At 39.4% G+C, this 25,110-nt stretch overlaps 1 protein-coding gene across 13 annotated transcripts in view; it reads left to right on the top strand.

Annotated features, from left to right (window-relative positions):
- Window positions 1-25,110, top strand: part of DOCK3 (dedicator of cytokinesis 3) — a 139,937-nt gene that overhangs the window by 42,290 nt on the left and 72,537 nt on the right. For all 13 annotated transcript variants that reach the window (XM_083603191.1, XM_083603197.1, XM_083603196.1 and 10 more), the window contains exons 8-14: window positions 1,636-1,677; window positions 2,033-2,187; window positions 4,220-4,301; window positions 8,962-9,022; window positions 10,171-10,318; window positions 15,237-15,325; window positions 19,079-19,204. In XM_083603191.1, coding sequence (XP_083459317.1) covers window positions 1,636-1,677; window positions 2,033-2,187; window positions 4,220-4,301; window positions 8,962-9,022; window positions 10,171-10,318; window positions 15,237-15,325; window positions 19,079-19,204 — 703 coding nt within the window. The remainder of the gene's footprint in view (window positions 1-1,635; window positions 1,678-2,032; window positions 2,188-4,219; window positions 4,302-8,961; window positions 9,023-10,170; window positions 10,319-15,236; window positions 15,326-19,078; window positions 19,205-25,110) is intronic.

Raw genomic sequence — 25,110 nt, 5'->3', positions numbered from 1 at the left:
AAAAAAATAATATCAATGATACCCCACATTACAAATATCTAAAAATTGTAGAATAGATAAGTATAAAACAAAATATGATTAAAAAAACACATTTGAAACCGTTTCAATTTGGATTACTTTTTAAATCTTACCTCTGGAGATTAAATAGGAACAGTAGGAGACTTACTGTCAATTTTCTGATTGTTAATGTTCGCCTTCAGCGTGAGAGGCTTTAAAAACAGGATCAACCTCTGTTGGAGAATTGGGGATGCTGCTCCTTTTTAACACAAACATTTAATGTCGCGTTGACTCAGTCGCTACACTTTTCATTTGAGGCCATGTTCTGTGTATAACAAGGGATGTTTTTTTGGTAAAGCAAATGTAAATAGAGCTACAGTAAGTAGTGGGAGGCTGCTCCTGTACTTTGTCATAAAATACTTTCCACTGCAGGGGGATGCTGAAGGGGAGGGTGCATATAAATTAGATTGGGGAGAAGGACGCTTGTGAAGTAGCTACTTGCAATAAATAAGTACCGTATTTTTTGCTCTATAAGACTCACTTTTTCCCTCCTAAAAAGTAAGGGGAAATGTGTGTGCGTCTTATGGAGTGAATGCAGGCTGCGCAGCTATCCCAGAAGCCAGAACAGCAAGAGGGATTGCTGCTTTCACTGCGCAGTGATCCCTCTTGCTGTTCTGCCTTCTGAGATTCAGAATATTTTTTTTCTTGTTTTCCTCCTCCAAAAACTAGGTGCGTCTTGTGGTCTGGTGCGTCTTATAGAGCGAAAAATACGGTACCTATTTTCACAGGTCCTGTGTTAGCATGTTTTTTTTTGTTTTTTACAGGGAGATGAAACTACACAAAATTTGTGTAACAACAACACTATGAATAAATTAGCCAGGGATCATCTGCAGAAAATTAACCCAGTAAATCAGTACAAAAGATACACAAGAGTGCACAAAGCATGTTGCAAAGCATCAACCTTGCAGAAATAAGCAGACTGAAACATTATTTCACATCTTCAACAATATGGGAGCAGCAATAATTTATTTATTTATTTATTTATTTATTTATTTATTTATTTATTTATTTTTATATCATCTCATGGCTAAAAGGCTTTCAGGGTGTTGTTTGGATGAGTAGTCAGCTGTAATGTTTATTCTCTGATCAGTTCTGTGCTTTGTGTGTAATGCTGCTACATTGTACAGAACTGGGATAGCAGTTGCTGGTGCAGGAAAGCTCTCTGTTTTCCCAGCCAGTTGCACCACCATGAAATCCTATGTTGGTCTAGTTCAGGCTTCCTCAACCTTGGCCCTCCAGATGTTTTTGGCCTACGACTCCCATGATCCCTAGCTAGCAGGACCAGTGGTCATGGATGATGGGAATTGTAGTCTCAAAACATCTGGAGGGCCAAGGTTGAGGAAGCCTGGTCTAGTTAGTACAATTGAATGATGCTGCACTTTGATTTGGTACCTGGACAGCGCTAAATCACGAATGCTTCTGTGTCAGCTGATAGGAGCTGGTCTTTAGTATACTACTGCATCTTTTTAAAACAGATCTGAAAACAATAGGAAAAAAGTGTTTAGCCATGTGTGGAAGAAGTGTCAGCATCCTTGAACAGAAGTAATGCAGCATGTCTTTTTTCTTTTTCTTTTACAGCATTTATCTAGTAGACATAGTGTGCAACAGAGCACATCACAGGTAAGATAAACTGCAGAAGGAAGCCATATCTCTTCTTCACCATGAAATAATTCATAAAAATACTGGTTTTTATTGGTATTTACAACTGTTCAGGCCTACCAGTATATTGACTTTGTTTTATGTCTTTTTGCAGCAACTTTAATCAAGGGTGTTGACTCATATACAATTTGCTTTATTTTGACAGTATTTTGGTGAGGGATCTAGGCACTACATGTGGATCAGTGCAGATAAAATGATTAGGAGCTGTGTATATATCCTACCAAGCAACTTTCATTTTAAATGGTATCAGTGAGTATAAAACTATTAAATATATGTCTAGAAAATGAAATCCCTTTAATTTCTTTCTCCAAATTAGGTAGATACAATACGCCCACGTCATGGAGAAGCATGTCGTCTGCCAGTACCTCACCACTTCTTTCTCAGTCTAAAAAGTTTCACTTACAATACAATTGGGGAGGATGCAGATGTATTCTTTTTTTTGTATGATGTCCGGGAAGGCAAACAGATCAGGTAAGTCAGAATCAGACCCCTTGCTTGCTTTTTCTGAGCACGTAAAAGATTGCTGGTCCTTTGGTCAGAAATCTGTTTTTACATCTGTAATAATGTTAACTCTTTTTGCGGAACTAGAGGTCTTATGAGGTCATGGAACTAGATTTCAGAGGCCTGCCTCTGAATTCTGGGTATGAAAGGAGAAGCGAACTACTCCACTTTAAGAGTTGTAGAAGCACTACAAGGTAATTACCTTACTTAACCCATTTTTAAGGATCTAGACTTCTGCCTATAAAGCACATTTTAATTATAGCTAGGTCACTATAACTATTGTAATAGAACACGCTGTAGTAGTTACTCAGTATTGTTTGAGAACTATTTTTCAAAGTCTGACTTACACCACAATTCCAGCACCTTGGAGAGCTCTGCTTTTTCTCACTTTAAATTGATGCTCTGCCTTGCAACCCTATTAGCAGAGAGAAACTTTACACTTTTGACAAGAGTATCTCTGAAAGGATTGCCAGGGGTCCAGCACCAGCCTGTAAGGGCAGTTAATCCATATTCACAAGGGGTTCCCTAACATAATTCTTAAGTAAATTTTACCATGGCCAACTAGTTTTCCTCAAATCTGTGGAAAACGTCAACTAATAAGTAATAGTATTGGTAAGACCCTGTTTTAGGTTTTGCATTGTAGACAAGACATTGCTTACAGTAAATATTTTTTAGCAGTTCATCCCGATCTCCAGAATTTGTTTCCTTCAGGCTTCAGGAAAGTATAACAGTGCGAAAAGGAAATTCTTTTGATTCATTTGATAAGAAGAACCAAAACTGATGTGAGTCCAGCTGGAGTTGTTTTTGATATGGAGGAAGTGAACATTTGACAGGGTGTATTTGTTTAGTTCAGAGAATTATAAATTTAATAGAATAAAGCAGCTGTACGGTATATTACTTCGAACAGTTCCTTTTTGTTACAGTTGCTTATGGTCAGTAAAACAATTGACCTATGGAATATGCTGCCTAGGAATATAGACAGATTTTCTAGATTTTGAAAAGTTAGATAAATATATATAAACAGTTAACAGAGCATACTGAATCCTGACTTAGTGCAGAGTATGGGGTTAGAGAACTTATGAATTCCTGTCTTTCTCTGTTATTTTGTAATCAATTACCGTATTTTTCGCCCTATAGGACGCACTGGCCCATAGGACGCACCTCGTTTTTTTTGGGGGGGGGAATGAATAATAAAAAAAAATTATTTTACCCCCAGCCCCCAGAACAGGCTGCCGCCCGCAAGCCTTGCGCGCCCGCGGGAACTCCCCCCGGGCGCGCAAGGCTCGCGGAGACCTGTGCAAAGCACGGGGTGCCCTCCGGAGGGCGCCCCGTGCTTCGGGCTGCAGGTTGCTGCCCGCAAGCCTTGCGAGCCTGCGGGAAATTCCGCCGGGCTTGCGGATAGCTTCCTGAAGCCTGGAGAGCGAGAGGGGTCGGTGCGCACTGACACCTCTCGCTCTCCAGGCTTCAGCGAAAGCCTGCATTCACCCCATAGGACGCACACACATTTCCCCTTCATTTTTGGAGGGGGAAAAGTGCATCATATAGGGCGAAAAATACGGTATTTTCTTTTCTTAAACACATTATTGCAATTTGGTGGCAGAGTGCTGCATCTTTTTAACTTCCCAGTTATCTCTTTAACTTTCCAGTTATTATTCACTTTCCAGTGAATAATTTATACTATTTTGCATAAAACAATTAACAAAATTATTTTTATGTCTAAGATTGAGTGTAGGGATGTTAAATTCTTATTAGCCTAGTGCTATTCCTATATTTCATCAAATGTAAGAAGATATTAATTCATTCCCACCATGATTAGTGAGAAAGTACCTGGAAGTATTGTCAAAAGAACCATTGTATTTTCAATGTAGCTATACAGTTTGATGGTCGATGAATCTGGATCTCTGAATAAAGTTCCATAAATGTTTAGAAGTTCTGACCAGGATGTAGTATGAATGGTATGTACTATTGGTAATTCAGTGTTTTCTTATCTTTTGTGTTTCAGTGAAAGGTTTCTGGTACGCTTAAACAAGAATGGGGGCCCCAAGAATCCGGAGAAGATTGACAGAATGTGTGCACTTTTCACAGTATGAAACACTTTTCATTCTCTTTACCATTCAGTGAGAATGTTTTGCAGACTAGATTCAAGTGTAGCATATATTTTGTTCTAATCACACCATAGTTTGAGTATCCAGATATCCCAAAGGCAAATATGATTTTGACCTGTTTGTATACTTCTGTTTCACATATGTGCAGGACTCAGTTTCATAAGTATATTCCCATTCCTATGGTATAGCGGTCTCATGAGACAGAGTAATGACCCTAACCATGGTTTTTTATTTCAGATCCTGATTTTACTCCAAATAAAGCATATTGCAGGCAGATGTAGGTTCAGCAAACCATGGTTTAGCTATTAAACCATAGTTGCATGTCACATCTAAATCCAGCCTGATGGTCAGATAAAGGATGTGGGCTATGCTCGCGTGGAATAAGGTCTTCTCATGCAAGAAGACATTTTCACTCCCGCCCCCAAACCCCCTAAACCTGTTCTGGGGTTCCCTCAACTCTGCAGAGCAGATTTAGGGGTCATGGGGTGCACAAGAGGGAGTAAGAGAAGCTTTGCTGCGCAAGCGGACCTCATTCTATGCACACACCAATTTAGTTGAATCTCTCCCCAAAATTATGCTTTATATCGAGAATCATAATTATATACTCATGGAGTAACACCTCTATTAGGAAAGGTTCCAGTGTTTGAGACCTTTTGGTTCAGAGCAAAGGTGAGTAAGAGATGACATGATAGAAGTTTATAAAATTTTGCATGACGTGGAGAGATAAATGTTCTTCTCCTCTCATAACACCCAAGGCGGACATCGGATGAAGCTGAATACGCAGGCAGATAAAATAAATTCTTCTTCAAACTGTGCATAGTTATACCATGGCACTTGTTCCCACAGGAGGCAGTGATGACCATCAACTTGGGAGGCTTTAAAAGAGGACTGGACAAATTCATTGATGATAAGGCTATCATTGGCTATTAGCCATGATGGCTATGCTCTGACTCCAGAGTTGGGGTGCTCTTGTGCTTCAGTTCTCCTTGAGGGTTTCCCACAGGCATCTGGCTGACCAATGTGAAAACAGGAAGTTGTAATAGATGGGACTATAGACCTGGTCCTGCAGGCTCTTCTTATGTTCTTATGCTGAATTTGAAGTGAAAGGCTAGCATGAACATTTTTTAAAAAATTATTTGTACTGTGATAAATGAGCATTAGTAAATTAAAATTAACTTCAAAAGTGGATGTGGAAAGACTCGTTTTCCTGCTGCATTTGTCTTTCGTTTGTCTTTTGTTTTGCCTGTTGATTTCTAATGAAGCATGAAATGAGAATGGTCTTTTAGTTTCCTTCATGTGTTTGTAGACAAACACCCTTTGAAAATATCACTATGGTGAAGGGAGTAATTACTTAGACTATATTTACTGCAGCCAGTACTGAGAGCGGTTGCATAAATGTGTTTTGATTTCAGCCTCCAACAAATGGAGCAGGGTTGTGTTTTAGACGTTTTTATGAAGCTTTGTTTCTCTGATATTCCTTTCTTCTTTCTCTGTAAGGATGTTGTTGCTATTGGACTTCTGAGGTAGGGAAGCTCAGGCCTGGCCACCAAATACAGTTCTCCAGCCCACTCTGTTTGGCCCTTGGAATTCTCCACAGGCCAGACAAACCTCTCCCAATGTCACATCTCTCAATGGCCCTGCTTTACACCTCCAATGTTTACACCAGGCTGGATTGTGTTTTTGAAATTTAATAATGTCTCTCTTGTCTGGATGGAGGATAGAGGTGTGTGTGTGAAGTAAATAGCCTACTGTTTAAATACAAAATTTATATTCATTAATCCACCCACTTTTGCATCATTCTCTATCCTTGTGGCTGTTGGAAGGTTGCCCAGAAAGGAAACATAGCCCTTCGGCCACATCTTCTGCAAAACCACAGTTTGAGATCATGTCTGTAAATGTACATAGTTTTTCTGTCGGTCTTGACAGTTTCACTACTCAGCAGTCTCTTCTTTTACCTTTGCGTCTGTGATTACCTCACTCAGCCAAAAATTAATAACTTAAAATAATTCTGTGCTATTAATGCCAGCTCTTTAAGCTAGTGCTTGTCATCAAAATAGTAGACCCAGAAATCTGAGATAAGAGCCAGATGGGGCGAATTGGAAGGGTACGTTGTAGACCTTATATTGCAAAACCCAAGCGCAGTGGTGGTTCTGGGAGGGGACCTAAATGCCAGACTAGGCCCGAGCAACCATACATGGTTCAGCTACAAACACCAGGGCCCTCTCACAATGCAAGCCTCAAAAGATCAAACAGTCTCTACCTAGCACAAATGGCCTCCAAACTGAATCTTCACATTCTAAATGGTGCCTTAGGAAAGGACCACCCAGCTCAGTTCACCTACCTGTCTTGAATTAGGATGAGCGTCATCGACTATATAATTGTCTCTGAGAACCTTCTCCTGTCTGCAAAGAACGTAGAGGTCAAACCAAGATTTGAGAGCGATCATTTCCTGGGCTCACTCCAAGTAGAGGAGCTAACCCAGAAGGTCCCTGCTGTAACCAACTGTCAGGCTGTTGTAATGCCAGTGGAAGGAACCCACCGCCGAGCCAAATGGACCTCTCAACTAAATAAAAAAGTATCAAAATGGTTGGACTCAGTAAGCCTGCGGTCAATCCGAACCACCCTGATAACAGCTCAATCTTCTGAGGCCCTCCTGATGGCCTGCAAGAACCCAACCCAAGAATTACATTAGCCTCTCAGCAATAGTCACAGAACTGACAGGAGATACCGAAAACACCACTCAAAGCCATGGTTTGACAAGGACTGTATCAACGCCAAAAAAGCCTGCAACATCTCATACCAAGCCTTTACCTCCAATACAACCCCAGCTGGTGCAGTGGATCTCCTATATCACAAAAGGTTGACCTGGAAGAAAAAGGAAGCAACAAAAAAGAACTGGACATGGGTTATTCAAGCAGCCAAATCCAACAACCCTGCCCTTTTCTGGAAGACCATAACACTCACCCATACTAGTAGTCCACCAATGAGAGACTATCACATCTCAGCAAAGACCTAGGAGACACACTTCCGAAAACTACACCCCCCACCCCCCCGTGCAACACTGGAACTGGTACAATCTAAATTTCTAAGATCAGTCCTACAAGTGCCCCTAAATGTTTCCAGTGCTACCCTACACCTAGAAACTGGACTGGTAAGAACTGAGGCTAGAGTGTGGCTTGCCATACTTAATTACTGGCTGAGACTATCCTTCTTCCTGTGTGGCCTTGCTCCCCTAACTATAAAGGATGACTTCCAAATGACTTGGAAATGAGCAGTGCTAAGCAAAATAACAACCCTGGGTTTTACCCTGTAAATTTTACTTGACATGGGATACGAAAAAGCCAAAAATAAACCCATTGGACAGCATATGGAAGACATATAATGCCAAGCAGATCTAGCCAGATCCCCAGATTGTTTCATCAGTGAAACAAAAAGTTACCTTAATTCCCAAATGCCATATATGATCAACCTAGAAGTACCAAAACAGCGAAGGGCCTTTACTTTGGCCCGATGCCAGGCACTCTCCTTAGCTATCCAGGAAGGCCGTTTTAGGAAGGTACCGTATGAAGAGAGGAAATGCCCCTGTGGCTCAGGGCAGCTAGAAACTACTGAACATGTCTTCTTCCACTGCCAATATTATACAGACATATGAGTTAGGTTCATCCTGTCATTACTATACAATTTCCCTGGACGGACAGAGCAACTCTATACCTCCTTGCTACTTCAAGATGCAAATCCAGATGTAACATACTCAGCAGCCAGATTTTGCACTGCTATGATGGGCATTCAGTGAAGAATGGTTCGGGTCACGCACCAGACCTAAACTGAAGGCTCATATCCAAGACCTGTGACCTCGCTTGCACCCTCCCTTCTATAGTTACTTTTGCAACTGCTTGCTCTGAACTCTCTAGCTGATTTTAAGTCTCTCTCACGCAACTCCCCTTTTTTGAGTCACTCCTTTTACCCGTTTTATCTGTTTTATTCCCTAAATTCCTGCATGTTTCTATTTTAACTTATGCTGGTCTGTGACCGTAATAAAGATGATGATGATGGTGATAGTAGATTTCAGTGGACACTACCTTTGCTTTTTCACCTATGTTCCTGGGGCATCTGATATCACTTCCCCTTTCTCCTTTCCTTACTCTTCTAATTTAGCTAAGCCAATTTATCCATTCAGCATCTTGCAACTTCTAGATTTGGCCTTTTTCTTTTGCTAGCAGCTATAAGCTTACAAGCACTTTAACTCAGATAACTTGCAGGGCTTGATATTCAGCCACAGCCAGCCTGAGCAGTGAATAACTTGCAATGAGAATTTCATTGTTGGTCATATTTATGAAATGTAAATGCATGTGTTAATGTTATTCAAACAATGAGTATACAGTACTTTCACTCACCTTTCTGAAAAAGTAAATATTGCATGAGATCCCCACCCCCACCCCCGCAATTTTCTGTGGATTTCCCCTGGAAAAATAGGGTAGAAATCCTCCTTGGGGAGGTGGATCTTTTTCTACTCCAAGCCTTCACTTCTCTATAACAATGATAGAAATGTGTAGAGGTAGTTTTCTGTTTGAAAATAGAATATACTTGTAATATAAATGTTTTTGACAATGATTTTTACTTTCTCCCCCAACTCTGTTAGGATCTCAGCAGCAAGGACATGAAGAAAGACTTGTACATAGTTGCCCATGTAATTCGGATAGGTACAGTACACTTACTGAATTTATTTTAGATTTTAATGCACAATCTTTGGGCATAGCTCATTGTGGAAATGCATTATATATATAAAGAAGCTAAACTAGGCAAATCAATCAATGTAATGTTGTTGAGTACAGTGATTATGTGTGAGTGTGCATTTCCATAGGAAGTGCAGCTTCAAAGACCCAGGAGTTGCACTGCTTCATAACAAATTGTAATTGCGAAACCGTCATTTCGGCAGAAGGGCAGATAACAGTACTTTTTGTGTGGAGTAAGACATAGCTATTGCAGCAGGTCTGACCAGTCCAGCAGGTCAAGTTTTAATTCGTAACTTGCTGTATATAAAACCCTTAGGACAGGGATGGCCACCTAGCAGTCCATGAGTCACAGGCCCACCTTCCCCACCAGGGGTTAGGAACCAGATATTCCCAGCAGCCTCAGCCAGCATAGCCACAGGAATTGTACTCTCAACAACTTCTGGAGGACCATAGGTTCCCCCACCCGGCTTTTACCAATTGGGAGCACAACAAACTGTGCCTCTTGGATGATTGCCTGGCAGTAGTTGCTCTCATTTATTTGGATGAGTGCCTGCATGCAAAAGAGTTTTATGCTGCTTTCAGTTAAGCAAGTGCTCCTGTAATCAAGAAACGAAAGGTTGCCCAAGAGGCATAATAGTATGGGGGTGGAGTCATAGTTCAGCACTACAGCACATGGTTACATGTATAAGGTTTCTGGTTCAATCCCTAGGTTTCCTAGGTAGCAGGAATGGTCTCTGGTGGAGGCATCAGAGGAATGTTCCCAGTAAGAGTAAATGGTACTAGACACCTTTATTTTATATGTGCCTTCCCTGACAACATTTTGATGGGGGTAGAAGGGCATGGGCACTCCCAGGCCCAGCTGCTGAGGTGGTTATATCTTGGCAGGTTGTAGGATTTCTGATTAGTTTTTTAATAAATAAGGTAGATCTTAGAGGAATGAAAGTATAATTTCTGCATAGTTGCCACAGGAAGCTATTCACTTTTTCCTCAGCAAGATACTTTTTTTACTGTTTAATCTGGATTTTTAAAAAAGTAACATTATCTTTATTTATAGAGTTACGTTTAGGTGTTTGAGAACTGAAGTTGAATATAATGCCAATTTCTCTTTGTTTTAGGGCGCATGTTGCTAAATGATTCAAGAAAGGGCCCTTCTCATCTTCATTACCGACGTCCATATGGTTGTGCTGTATTAAGTATCATGGATGTGATTCCATCAATTTCTGAATTAAAAGAAGAAAAGGATTTTGTTCTTAAAGTTTACACGTAAGTTATTTAGTGCAGGAATAAGAGAAATATATATGTGTTGTTTGTGTTATGTCAGATACTTTGCTGGTTTATAAAACATGAGTGCCATGGCCTTAACCTAGGATGAGGAATTTATAAAAATAATTCAAATAGTTAAAGTGTCTTCCTATCTCTAACAGGTTATACCAACTGATTTTATATCCAAGTAAGTAGATCAGTATCCTATAGGAGTGTTAATGCATTCATTGTACTAACTCTCCTACCTTCTAATTTGTTGGCTTTGGCTAGGTGATACTAATGCACAATTCTTTAAATAACCAACGTGACTTGACACTTTTCCCATAGGTAAGCAAAGTGCAGGATAGAAAGGGGAAAAAAAACTGCTGTCTGATTTCCCCTCCCCCCCTCCCTGCAGAGCCTTTTTTTTGCAATCGGTTTCAGTGCTGTGTTTTCCTGCTGGCTGTATGTGAGCCAAGCTATTTTTAAGCTTACTCATTGAAAGTCAACTCTGATTAGGATTTGTATGTTTCCTTTTTGTTACTGATGGTGTTGTCAGTGGCTGCCAAGCTTGGCTTTTAGAATCTGAATAAAATACTGTTCCTCAATGTAGAGCGGGTTCCCTGATAGCAAATGCAGTAATAGATGGCAGAAAAAGCAGAAATCAGCATGGAGAAAGCGGAGTGGCTCCTTATCCTACCTCCAGCACAATTCTGTAGTGGTGACTGAAGTAACTTGTGAGGAAAACCCACCTTCCTCTGTGCTCCTGTGACTATAATGTTGTGTTTAGTCATAGGAGGGTGGTTCTGCATGGGAATTAAAAGGTGTCTTCTTAGTCTGAGATTTGCCCATAGTGTATGTAATAGGTCATAGGAATAAGCTATGAACTGACAAGCCCCAAAGCAGTAGTATATCGATTACAGATTACTGAAGGCAAATAAAATGAGGTGCCAGTCTCACAAATTAGCTTTGATTGGCACAGATTAGAACTGGCAGATAGCAGATTTTAGGGGTTGAGGTGGTGTGGATTGGGAGGGGCATATCTGCTTTTTACTTTGAAAAAGCCATTAACACCATTGCTACTTGGAGTTTTGTCAAGCTTGGCCCTGAGAACAAAATCTGGAATCTTGAACCAGAAATTATAATCACATATTGGGAGAAAGTAAAGCAAAGAAACAGGCATATTGTTTGTCAGTATCACAATATTTTTAATGCATGGGCTTTTGTGTGGTGAGACTTTTAACATGTTAATATAATTTAATGCCAGTTTTAAATTTTGACCAGAAACCGTATTTTAAAATAATAAAAAACCAAAATTTGCCCTTCTTGGGTTCTTCGCCTGTGGTTTTCTTGAAACAGTTGGGAATGAATGCCTCTCATTCTATGTAGGTAACAGGATTGCACAGTCAATGCAAGATTGAACCCAGTAATCCCACCCATCAGCTGATGTCACCAATGATTTCAGTTGGTCGGCAGGTGTGCTTTAGATGAAATGGCCTGGGGAGCCAATTTGGAACCCCTGGGGGGCAAAGATTGGTCTGTGGACTGAAGGTTCCCCACCCCTGCTATAGATGATTGACCTTGCTCTACGTATATTCTAAAATGAAGTAATTGTGTATGTGATTGTGGTTTGAACCAGAGGTGGTTATGACAATATTAAGTTCCTTTTTCTATTTCACATCAAGATTTTTTAAAAAATATGGTGGCATCTGTTTATGGTTTGGTGACTCAGAAGGTCAAACATTGACTTTTTGTTAGCAAATATTATTAGCAAATGTTTTTGCATGCAGAATCTGATTGCAGATATGAGTCCATCTGGAACTTCCAGTGTATCTCTAATATTAGTCTCACTGTATTTTCTAATCTGAACTAATGCCATACAATAAATAAATTTTAGTGCTGCTGCTGAATTTCTTAAATAGCAGAATCTGGGGTGAATATGTTTATTTTACTTATGTAACGATACACCTCACTTTTGACCTCCACAGAGTGGCTTAAAGTGGCTTACAGATAAAAAGCAAATGTAAAAAACTCCAATAATCCACTAATTAAAACACAATGAAATGTAGGGTTTGTAACACTCAAATCATTTCACTGAAATTCCTGGCAGCCATATCAACAACGCTTTACTAAAGCCCTGATTACATTTCACTTGGATGTATTTTTTAAAGAAAAATCTCAAAACTCCTTCATTGTACATGAAAGTTCTTTCTGTATTCTCGCTTGTTTTCAATATGTTGGAGACAGTTGCCAGAGTCCTTTTTGACTCAGCCGTTACTTTGTTTTGAAAATTCAGGTAGCATTACAAAAAAACCTTTGTTTTTTATAATCACCACCTTAGCTAGACAACCAAGTGAGTTTCAGGGTCTAGCAGTTCATCTCCCTTATCATTATTCATAGGCTACTCTGGATGCCTTAAGAAATTGTACCAGAATTCTATTTGGAGCCGCACACAGCTAAGGCAACTGGTTAATTCTCTCACTACCTAATGATCAGGTAGGCAAACTATAGCTATGTGAAATACATTGTTAACTAGGCGACCTAAGAAATTACCATGAATTTCATGAAGATAAAAGTTTAGATATACTTCTGGTGGTATAATACCATTAAAATCTTAAAATTCCTTTATTTTAATGGATTGATAATTTATCCAGCTTCTTTTTATTTATTTTAAGCATATCTTCTTCTTCTTTGGCGATCACTCGTAGCCGAGTAAGATTGTCTACCATGAACACGGTCTTAACAGTGAGTCCACAAGTGACAGTGAAGGCCAATTCTGGATCCACACGTCCTTCCACAGTGGGGACATAGGTTACTAGGCGTGAGCTGATCATGGTGAGGGTTTGCCAAACATGCTTGTGGTATCTACTGGTGTCTGATCAACGAAGGAAGAAATCCCGCAGCGGAACAACAGGAGAGGCCATTTTTGGCAAGTCCTTCCCCGCTGTAGCCCCCTCATAACCCCCTAAATAATAATAATATTAAAATTTGTATATCACTCCTCACCAGAAGATCCCAGGGCTGTTAACAACAGAAAAAAACAAAATGAGAATACAAAATACATAATAAAACAAAACCAATAACAAACCAATAACCAAACAAACCATTCTACTCCAGAATGAGGAGAAGGAGAGATAGACACATACTGGCCATATTTGCAGATCTCTTTGTTGGAGTGGAAAGAGCTGCCTTATACTGAGTTAGATCATTATATTTCTTTAAATGAAAATGGAATTGTCTTTTCCTATGTCCCATGAGCTGACTTTCCAAAGTGCATGTAGAAAATTAAGCTATTAGTCCAAAAGGTGCTTATTACCCTTTATGTCAGTTATGGGGAACCTGCAGCCCTCCAGATTTTGTTGGGGCTACTAACTCTCATCATCCCTAAACATTGGTTATGCCAGTTGAGGCTGATGGGAGACCAACAATAATATGAAAAACTCCAAAGTATTTGCTTTAAGTTCTCAGATAAGAGGATCAACACAGCACCATTTTCTAGTATGGGATGTCAACCACGTTAAGAATTGGTTCACAATTGATGTGGCCGTGGGCATCCCCTTTTTCCAAGGTGTGCAAAATGAATATGCCTAAATAAATAAATACTGATAATTAACATCACAGTACAGGTCCACCATTTCTGATAGATCTGGTGACTGAATGGTGGTGAGGCCTGGCCAGCCCTGGAGTCTGAGAAACTTGTATTCCAGGTCTACCCCTCCATTGTTTCTTAATTGGTAGACCCAGCATCTAGACAATGTCTTTTCACTCACAGCTGAAATCCCCAGTTCTTTCCCAAGCTTTCTTCACACCCTCCAGCCCATAATTAATTGTGCTGCTTCTACCATTAACACAAAAATGACATTTTACTCCCCAAAATATCCAGCATGTCATGATAACACAAGAAGCCTAAACTTCAGGGTTGTCATACACTTCTTGAACCCCTCTTCCACCAGCAAAATAACCATACTGGGTTACTTTGCAAGGCTAACATAATGCACACTCTCTTAGCCCTGGTCGTTGCAATACTGGTATAATAATGATGGACTTTTATCTGTATTGGCACTGTTAATTTTTTAAATATTTACAAACTCAGGTGGGGCAGGGGGATGACATTCTTTGTATGTATGAATAAAGATCTGAGTTAGAAAGACCACAAACTCCTAACTTGGTTGCTACTTTCCTCCTTCCCTTTTTCCCCCTTTTAGTCAACACATTACTCCCCAGTCAAGCTAAACTAAAATTATGGATTGTTTTTCAAGAAGCACCAAACAGTTCTTTATTATTGGAAGACCAGCGTAAAAAGGCTTTAAAACATACCAAGAATCTAGACAATGGGTGCTTCACTTTATTTAGCCTTCTCTTTTTATCTACTTGGCTAGTTCTGCTTTCCTAAATGTTAGTCATTGTTTTGAACTCATTCGTTGGCTAAAAACACTCAAATGTGGGTACAGGCTAGTTTCTCCCCCAAATTTTTATTTTTAAATGAAGAGAATAGCTCCTGCACATTTTGCCTTACAAATTGTGTTCCACATATTATTGAAAGTTAGTTCTTTTAAAAGGAAACTTGGGAATCTGGTGAACATTGTTAATCTGGGGGCAGGGATCCCTTTTGTGGATGCTTATGGATGTAGCTGCACAAGTATACTGGTGATTCTAAAGTGTGAAGAGGGGGAAGCACAGCTCCAAATGTGCAGTGTGCCAAGAAGCTTCAGATGCCTTTCAGTACCAGTAGTGTTTTCACGAGCTTCAAGCATATGGCATGGAAAAGACTTGTCATATTTTCTATACTGTTTAAGATTTGCATGGGTTTTTTTCCTTCTGATAATGTATTGCTGTTCAACAAAGTTGTTAAAAAAAGGATCCAATGTGTAGACTATGTATGTATGCATTCAGTCATAAGGTAAAGTCATAAAGGTAACACTAGACTATACTTTTTCAGGTGCAACAATGAAAATGAATGGTATCAGATCCATGAAAATATTATTCGCAAATCTAGCACCAAATATACAGCACCCAGCTCAAACTATGGTAATATTCAACTTTACTTCTATTAGAAATACATAATTTCTTTGCAGCAGGTACTTTGAGTCATGAAAACGTTATTTAGGGAACGTTGTTTAGGGAAGCTTTTAATGTTTGATGCATTACTGTATTTTAATATTTTGTTGGAAGCCGCTCAGAGTGGCTGGGGAAGCCCAGCCAGATGGGCGGGGTATAAATAATAAATTATTATATTATTATTATAAAAGCCTGTGCATTACAGAATTTTCATAAATGAAAATGAGTCACCCATGACCTTCGCCACAGTGTTTTATAGTTTTACTTTGGGACTTTTCATAACATTTTGGGTAGGTGGTCTATTAAGTTTTCCTTTCTAAAAGTGATACGTTCTGGACTATCAATGATTTTTCATTTTCTTAAATGGAACACTCCCTAGTCCCACATATTGAAGAGAGCTGGTTCCTCTCAGGTTGGCATGTGAGTAATCCACATAGAAGTGTGTGTTCTCTTACTCAAGGCAGGGACTTGAGAAAGGTAGCCTCTCTGCTTTCACGCTCCTTCAGTTTAGTCCCTGCCTTTGCCCCAAACCAGTGTGGTTCTTCATCTCCTATTTTACTTGCCCTTTTGTTCAGGTTTTCCTATCCATTAAAAAAAAAAAATCAAATCAAAGTGGAAGTCTGTCAGAAGATACTGGAACAGAGTTCTGGTTCACATAAACCTATAAGCTGAGCCACTACAGGAGATACTACAGGGTTCGGAGGCTGCAACTGGTGCTCGTTACCATGCCAGTGCTAAAGGCAAACTAACTGCCCGCTAGCCACAGGGCCAGTTTTAAGGTCGTGCTATGTACATATAAAATCCTAAATAACTCAGTTTGAAGTTACATGAAAAACCGGAAAGGGCCCTAAAATCTTCAAAGGAAACCTAGCTAGTTTTGCCAGTTTTTGTAACATGGAGTGCTGTCTCTCCTGAAATGTGGGAGTCCCCATTCATATTAGTATTCCACCAGCTCTACATTGAACTTAGTTGAAAGATGAACTGAAATAAAGGATGCAGCACCAACAGCTGATTTCACATGGAACAGTGTTTTTGTAGCCTCAAGAATGGGGAACCTTTGGCTCTCCAGTTGCTGAACTCCCATCAGTCCCAGCCAGCAGTAGTGAGATGTGAAAATCTGAGCTGGTACAAAATGTCTCAGTTTCATTTAAGTAGACTTTCTTACTTTGATTAGTTTTGATAATAAAACCACAATTCTAAAGCAAGAGGAACATGTTGAACCTTAGATGCTATAAACTTAATTTTGTTCCTGGGAAGAAAATTCAGTATACAACCTTAGATTACAAAACCTACCCAATAGAGGTGACCACTAGCTTTTTACCTGCAAATCCATGCTGTGAAACCTAGTTCAGTGTAGAAGTAGTCAATAATTAAAGAATCAGAGTTCATTACAAGGTATATGGTCCCAGTGGGCCCATTTACAAATAGTAAAGGGAAATTGTTTGGGGAGAATTGCCTCTTTCTCCCATTTGTGTTAATAGCCAATTAGAGATATGTTCCATGATGAAATTTAATTTGTTTCCCTCCCCATGCAACACCCCAGTCAATATGTACAAGCCATATCTGTTTTATAGTTACCATTGCTGTTGCTTTTCAAATATTGCTGGCTGTTGTTCTTGGAATAATAATAATAGTAATAATAATAATAATAATCAGTATGAAGTTCAGTATGAAGTTCAGAAGAAAACAGACAGTTTTAACAGCTTTAAAGCAGCATTATTTTCATTGTAGTTGCACATATCAGGTACTTGGGCACATTTGCAGGAGTCTGTATTATGAAAGGCATTAAGAACAGCTAAAGGCAAATTGAGCTGTTAGCAAATTATGGCAGCAGGTTAAAAGGCACAATGAGCAAGTAAAGGGAAATCTGATGCTCTGCCGAGACTAAATAATCCATTGCTTCTCTGCTGAATGAATTTAAGAGATAATATGAAAATCAGACAAATAACTTGCATACCTTATTCTGTTCCATAATTTTTTAGCCATTTTGATGGGGATTTAAATTTGTCCTGGCAGTTGTAAATGGTGGTTGCCACAGTGTCTCTGAAAGGTTTTTTTAATAATAATAATAATAATAATAATAATAATAATAATAATAATAATGATGATGATGATGTTAAAGTGCTATATTGGTAGCAGAGGAATGCAAATATTAGAATTATACAAAGATGTAGAAGAAACTAGGGTTTGCCATATAAAATCAACCCTAATGAATTCATATTATGGAGAAAAATACCTTGATGAACACCTCTGCCAATTTGAGCTACACTGCTCTGTAAGTACTCCCAGTCCCCAAAGGTTTGCAATCTCTAGAGAGCAAAAGGAGTTTTACTACACTGGAATAGTGCAAGAGGCAAAGCGGGTGAGTTTGTGGATTTTTGCTTAAAGCTGCTTTTTTACTGTTTGGAATCTGGCTATTTGCCTGTTGGTTGTTTGGTTGTTTTTCAGCTGCTACCATGTGCTTTGGTACATGGTTGTGGTGGGCAGTTCTTCTGCCTTTCAAGTGAGTCACTGAGCTAGTTGGGGGCATGGTCTGGAGTGGCACAGCTCTGCAAGTTGTCTTCCAGTCCCAGGGAGCATACAGGATGGGCAAACAGGAGCAACACAAAGGGACTTTAGGTGTGTTGTCTTCCAGATACACACATTCAGGATGTGACAGAAAGCTTGCCAATACTCATCAAGCTCTTTGACCATCTTCCTTTCCTGCCTATCAATCTACCAGAGAAGCACAACATGTGAGGTCTGAGCTGTTTGCTGCAACTCAGACCACAGAGCTCTTACAAGCCACTATTGATTTCCTATATGAATAATTTAGGAACTTTCACCACTGTAACTAAGCCAAGTTTTACTGCCTGTGTTTTCTGACTGATGTGTGGGAAAACGCATGAACCTGACCTTTGAAGAGTTTGTAAGTAAACCAGATTTTAACTTACCAAATGTGTAGTCTTTTCCTATGCTAGGGGAAGAGAGGAACTTCAGAAGGAATTCAGAAGAGGATATTATAAAGGTCTAACGGTCTATATTTCCACATATTATTTTGCTTCATATTTTGTGAATTTAAATCTCTGCTGGAGTTCTCTCACCAATGAGTACTTGCCCTAAACCTGGATCTTTGGTGTCCAGGGAATTCTTATTTTATATACCTATTTTTTCCACCAACAAAAAATACCTAAGGGACAGTCCCCAAGAGCTCAATGAGGGACTGACAATGCTCAGTGGTAATGCAAGAGGGGAGAAAAACAGGGGAGGAAGAACCAAAAGGAGCATTCTGGAAGTGGACATAGCTGACTGTCTTTAATCCTGAAAAGGCACACTCCACAGTGCAGAATTTTGTTGCAGATCCCATTTTTTATTACTATTGCTCAAACTCCAAGTTCACGATCTCCCTGAGTCAAATTACTCAGGTTGCTCTTGTATTATTGAAGCGTTTGGATAGCTTTGGAGCTTTCATTTGAGCAGAAGCAGAAGGGATTCGCCTTTAGTCACAAGCTGCTTGACACCAGTGCTTTGTCTGTCTTCACTGTGTTTTGGGTGGCAGAGTTCCTACTCCTGTACAGTTCAGCTTCCAGAAAGAAACTTTTTGTCCATTTCCCATTACCTTACTGTATTTACTGTCCTCGGCATAAACTCATGCTTACCATCAAATTTTGTTTTCTATTTGTTTTGGTAGGGATTGACATGTCAGGCACTATGTTTTAATAAAATAGTTGTACTTTTTTGCAGGACTTATCATTTCTCTTCAGCTTCTTCGTGGAGAAATGGAGCAGATTCGGAGGGAGTATCCTATGATCTTTAACAGAGGGGTGGCTATTACCAGAAAAATTGGTTTTCCAGATGTTATCATGCCTGGTAAGTGGATGAAAATTCTATTCATTTGTTTGCAATACTTTAACCGTGATAATTGTCACTGAAGGTAGGGCAATAGGATGAGCACTTTTATTCTCTACCCCCCCCCATAATAAATTTGAGTGACAAATGTGTATTGCATGAAAGTGCTCGTTTTAGTTGTATAGCAGTACAATTTTGAACATAAATATAATATCTCCCTCTCTAATTATTCTATATAGTTTTTGTGTGGAGTTCATGATGCTTGCTACTTCATTCCTCCAGTAGTATGAGGAAAGAAGAGAGGGGTAACAGGGATAGCATAGTGCCTGAAGCAAAATATGTGGAGTGATTAGAAGCCAAAAAGATGGTCTTAAACCCAGAACTCAGCTGCTACTACTCTGAATCTAGTGCAGTACTTTTTTATTCTATCCATTACTTATATTTGCCATGACCATGCACTAGAATGCTTTAAAATGAGGAACAACTGTGTTTGGACTAATGAAAAGCTCTTCTTAGACCATTTTTCCTTAAGGCAAAGTTAGGCAGCATTGTGAGAGAGCTTGTATCAGCCAGGGTTATATTAGCTCTCTGAGCCCATAGCGGCTGTATACTTGTTTTATTAAACATCAGCTCCCCTATGCTTCATGGCAAATTACTTTTGAAACTAAGTGAGTTGACACATGAGTCAACTGTTCAAAGAAAAAGTTAAATTTCCAATGAGTTAGTGCAAGCAACTTTGCTTCATCATAAAAAAAACTCCCAATCTTTTCCTAGCATTTTTTCCCTTTAGAAGAAAGTCAGGTATGTTCAAAACAATCTACATGAGGACAATATCTTCATTTGATCAACTAAAATCTCACAAAATCATGTGTAACCTTTCAAGTTCTCCAGAATTCTCCCATCATGCTAGATGGTAAACAAAGCAAAAAGGAGTGAGGGCAGAGAAAGAGAAAATGTATATTTGGCTGGTAGCAAAGCCATATGCTTTATCTTGTGAGAGAGTTAAGAAAGTGTGAAGGAGGAGGTAGCACACATTCAGATGAAATTGTGTTAGTTGCTATTCCAGTATCAGGTTGCACCAAGGCCGTCTGGGAAGCAAAAAGATAAAAAAATACAATGGTTCATTCTCTGATCAATGCAAATACAAAAATTAGAGTATTACTGTGTTCACACATAAATTTAAACTGTGTTTTAATGTTAGGAAATTGAACCACAGCTGGCTTACATGCCCTGATCTCCACCACCTCTGGCATGAGTGTGAGGAGGAATTCGGACAGTAGAAACAAGCTTGGTCTTGATTATGGTTAGTGGGAACAAACTAAATTTAAACCCTAGTTTATGAAGCTGACATGTTTTCACCAACCATAGCCAAGATTAATCACAGTTTAGGATTTGAACATAATGCTAAACTGTGATTAATCTAAAATGGAAACAAAGCTTTCAATCTTGTTGTGGCTGCACCAGAGGAAGGATGTCAAGAGTTGCTGTGCTTTGTCTTTGTAATACTAAACTATGGTTTAGCATTACATATGATTTGGATCCATGTATGTTGGTAACAACAACAACGAAAGAAGCATATGCCTTCTGAACTGTGTTCAGGATTCAAATTGCTCTACAACTTGTTCCATGCATGCAAGGGTCCTTTTGGACGTTGGTTCCTTGACCAGCATCATCCCATGTTGCATAGCAAACAACTTCAAAACTAAGGGTGACTTCAAATCCAGTTTGTGACTGGGCATTGAAGTTTTACTTCAAAGAAAAGAAGGGAGAAAAACCTACTGGATAATGGCAAATTCTTAGTCTTGTGCAAAGTAGCTCTTTGATCCCTGCTTGTGCCCTATGTATAAACACAAATTTCTGGTCGATCTACCCTACAAGCAAGTTTGCTTATCAAAATAACATCTCTTCTCTTTACCACATTTGAAGTCTTATTGTGAGTGTCTGATGAAAAGCGCATGTATCATCTTTTAACTGTGAGTGATGTTGGGTTTTATTTCTCTTTCTCTTGTCTAAAGTTTCCTGGCTCTTTGTTTACTTTCCCTTCATTCTCTCCCCTTTCTTAATGGCGCAGAGATGAAGATAGTTGGGTGTAAGTTTTTGCTTTACTGTGTTCTGTCCATTTATTGCTTGCTGTTTTCCCATTCCTGCATCATACTTTTCATGGAATGCTTGAGGTTGATAAAGATTAACAAATAAACAACTTTGCAGGAAGACTATATGCTGGGCATTTCTCACTTGAGGAGTTGCACAAACCCCTTTTATACAGAGTCTAGCTCATTCTGACTAAGGGGTCATCCACACTTTGCTCATCCCACCTCTTTCCTTGCAGAAAAGCCACTGTGTACAGATGAATCAGAGCAAACCTCTATTGGGTTTTCTCTGGATTGACATTTGCTCCAATTAGGTGCTGGAAAGCACAGGACAAATGGAAAATTGCTTAGACCCTTGCTTTCTAGCCACAGGACAAGTGGTAGTGTGGGTGAAACCTAAAACTAAGTTTCTGAGTCATATTCAGAGACATGTATCTGCTCCCACCCCTATAGAAATTTCTGCCCCAAGGTAGAAGGGTTACTTCAGAAGTCATGCTACAGAGGCAAGGCTATGAGTCCTTCTTCAACCTCCCATTCCTCACAGATAAGTAACTTACCTAGGTATGTGGAGTATCTTTGAGCATTTGTGGGACCATGTTAAAGCCAGTCTGGTAAAGTACAGAGATATAGGCATCCATCAAAACTTTTTCAAAATGGATGCTAGAAGAGTTTGGAATTTCTAGCCAATTAAGCCCAGGTGGGCTGTGACTCAGGAGTTATTGGGGAAAGAAGGTACCTATGATTCTACAACTTAATTTCCTACACAAAATTTAGAGGAGCTTGCTAGCACAACAAAGAACTAAATAAGCCATCAGACTTCTTAGATGATTGCCATTTACATTTGATAAGCACCTCTCAAAGTTCCCAAGCTACTGCTATCCCAGACAAAATAAAGGCTGGTAGCAACAGGAAATCCTCGGTCCCCTAAGATCCGTCCATGTACAAAGCAGTGTTACAGAAAATCAATGCTGTTTAGTTCAAACACAAGTTTTCCATCACAGTAGCTTATGTAAAGGCGTGTGTTCCTTTCAGTCTTTATGCTCGTGTTTTTCAGACAGAACTTTGAGGAGCATTAAGTTCAAAGTAAGAGCGTTTTTTGTAGCTATCCTTACAGAAGTCACAACCTCATAGCAAGACAATTATATTCAGAGTAAATGTAGATGTGTTGGCCCACATGAAAAATTCCAAACACTGTATTAGGGCAGTACCTTTGTTAGGTCAACCAAAATGTTATAAAATAATGTTTAAACTTTCAAGTTCCCTAGAACCCTTCAGCAAGCTGGATGTTAAAAAATAAGATGTAGGGGGGGGGGCGCAGAGACAAAAAAGGCACGGACGACTTGACTAACATCAACAGCCTTTTTTCCTCCCCCACTAGTTGTATTTTCCCATCATAAAAAAAATTCTTCCTTAAGTGCAGAATGAAAATGTCAAACTTCCTTCACACTGGATTGCATTAAAAAATCCTAATCATGTGAGAGTTGATGTTGAAACAATATATTCCATCAGTTTTATAATGTATTTATTTGAAAAAGGAATGTATTAATCTTCTTATATCCCTAGTCAGAACTAATTTTACCACTTTGTGGGCAGGGGGAAGGGAGGGAGGGGGTCAGTGTGCACACTAACTTAACATAATCGAAGAAAGCATTTTTGTACTACTAAGACATTAGTTGCTGATGAAACAGACAGGAAAGTGCAGGAACACAATTATTTTCTTCATGCATCATGGTGCTATCTCTGCTGCTCATATTTTTGCTTTCCACAGCAGGAAAATAAAGTAAGGTGAGGTGGGGGAGGAGAGAAAGAGGGAGGTTTGAAATGAAAGATGATCTTTTTTGAGCTTCTCTGCTACTTCTTCTCTTTTGATTTCCAAAATGGGAGGGGGGATCATTGGAAAGAGAAATTGAACCAAGAACTTGCTTCCCCCTGTGCCCATCTGCCTCTTTTCCCTTTGCTTTTACAAGCAGGGAAATAGGTCTGAAATGCTATAGAAAGAGACAAAGAGTCTGTCTTTCTTGTGCTCTCTGCTTTCCAAGCCGGAAAAGTCAGGTGGAAAGAGATAGCCTGGTGTGTGAGAGTGATAAATCGTCTTTCAGCACTCCTTTGCGCCCCTGCACTCTGGTCCTTCTTTGCTGCAGACACAGGAGCAGACAGAATACATGCATGTCATTTCACAGTTCCCAGTCTGCTCCTCCTGTAGCCTTTTCTTGGTGGACAGAGCTATGTGTGCCACTTGGCCTGTTCTACACTCATTGGTCCCCTGCTGCTCTCAGGAGGATACTATCCCATTGCCAATATGTAAATAAGATTCAGCTTACTTAAGTCAGCTTCTGTACTTGAATGGGAGTGGAAGTGAGAGTGCAATATCGTCCTTTACTTTTTCAGGAAGCAAAATGTATCAGACTTGTCCTGATACTTACCTAGAATACTCAGGTGTTGCGGTAATTGATTTCACTCCTGTTTTGCAGTACGTGGTATTGAAGAAACTATAGATTTTCCTCCACATGGCAATGTGGATAAAAGCATGGATTCAAACCATTTGGGGGCTGTGTGTGCATTGCAGCATATGACAATATCTAGGTATAGGGTCAACAGCTGCTGTGTTACTGGTTGAATGGGGAACAGAACTGAAACTGAAAGCCACTTGCATCCCACAATATTGGTTGGTAGGCGTTCCTTATTTGTTTGTTTATTTTAATAATGCATAGAATTCTTAATACTACAGTTTCTAAGCAAGTGTACAATAGGGATAAAAAGGGATGCAGCCAAAAAAACCAAACAGTTAAAATTAAGCATGAAATCAGAAAAAAACTAATTTAAAATGCCTGTTGAAATGAAGAGGTTTTTTCACCTGGAAGGGGTTTCCACAGAATTGGACCCACAATACTGAATACATAGAGTTAGATGAAATGTAGATGGAGATGCCCATGAAATGACAGAAAATGGTGCAGGGGAAGGAAGAGGAGAAGAAGAAAGGGATGTGCAGGATGGGATTCAGAAGATTCCTAATGGCTGCAAAGTCTAAAAATCACATTTTCTTGTATTATCAAAGTCAGGATGTCTGTGTAACTGAATTATTAGATAATAGTTTTGGCCAAGCCTCCTGCCCCATCGTGGTCTAAGAATATAAAGGTAATAAATAACAGTAACCGCAACCATACCTGTCAGTTACTTGTAAACTGGGGGCTTCATTTTCCATTTTATAGTAGTCAATACCACATACCACATGTGTAAAAGCTGTGTCTCGTGTAGGCAACATTTCGGAATATGTAGTTCACCTGGCTTCTGGTTATGGCTCAGGCAGCTCCTGTCTCTTCCCATGACTGGACCTTCAGCCTTCTGTTCCACACATCTGCTGCTGTGGTCTAAGGACTAATGCAGTAAAAGCTATTCTATATTTCATGTACAGGCTGCCTATGATCTAGGTTAAATTGATCTTCTAACACTACAAAGTGGGAGCCAGAGTAATGGAGCAAGAATATGATTCAGAAATGGCCGATAACATGTGCTAATAAAATATAACTCTGTAATTATTGCTAATGAAGAGTATTTTAGCTAATCTTCATGCATATAGAATCATAGAATTGTAGGATCATCTAGTTCAACCCTCTACAATGCAGGAATAATAATACATATACTTTTGGGGAAGAAAAATAGGAATAGATTTCATTACTAGGTTGCCTGGAGAAGCATACTACAAGTGAGGAAATTGCAGTTGTGTTAGAAATGAGATCATTTCTCTGTCTGAAAGCAAATAGTGTTTCATGTTTAAATTCATGCATTATTCCTAGCATTGTAGTAGAAAGAGTCTTCCATGTAGGACAGGAAAAAAAT

This window comes from Podarcis filfolensis, assembly GCF_964270895.1.
Source record: "Podarcis filfolensis genome assembly, chromosome: 2".
NCBI lineage: Eukaryota > Metazoa > Chordata > Lepidosauria > Squamata > Lacertidae > Podarcis > Podarcis filfolensis.
This window is presented reverse-complemented; position numbering and strand designations above follow the sequence as displayed.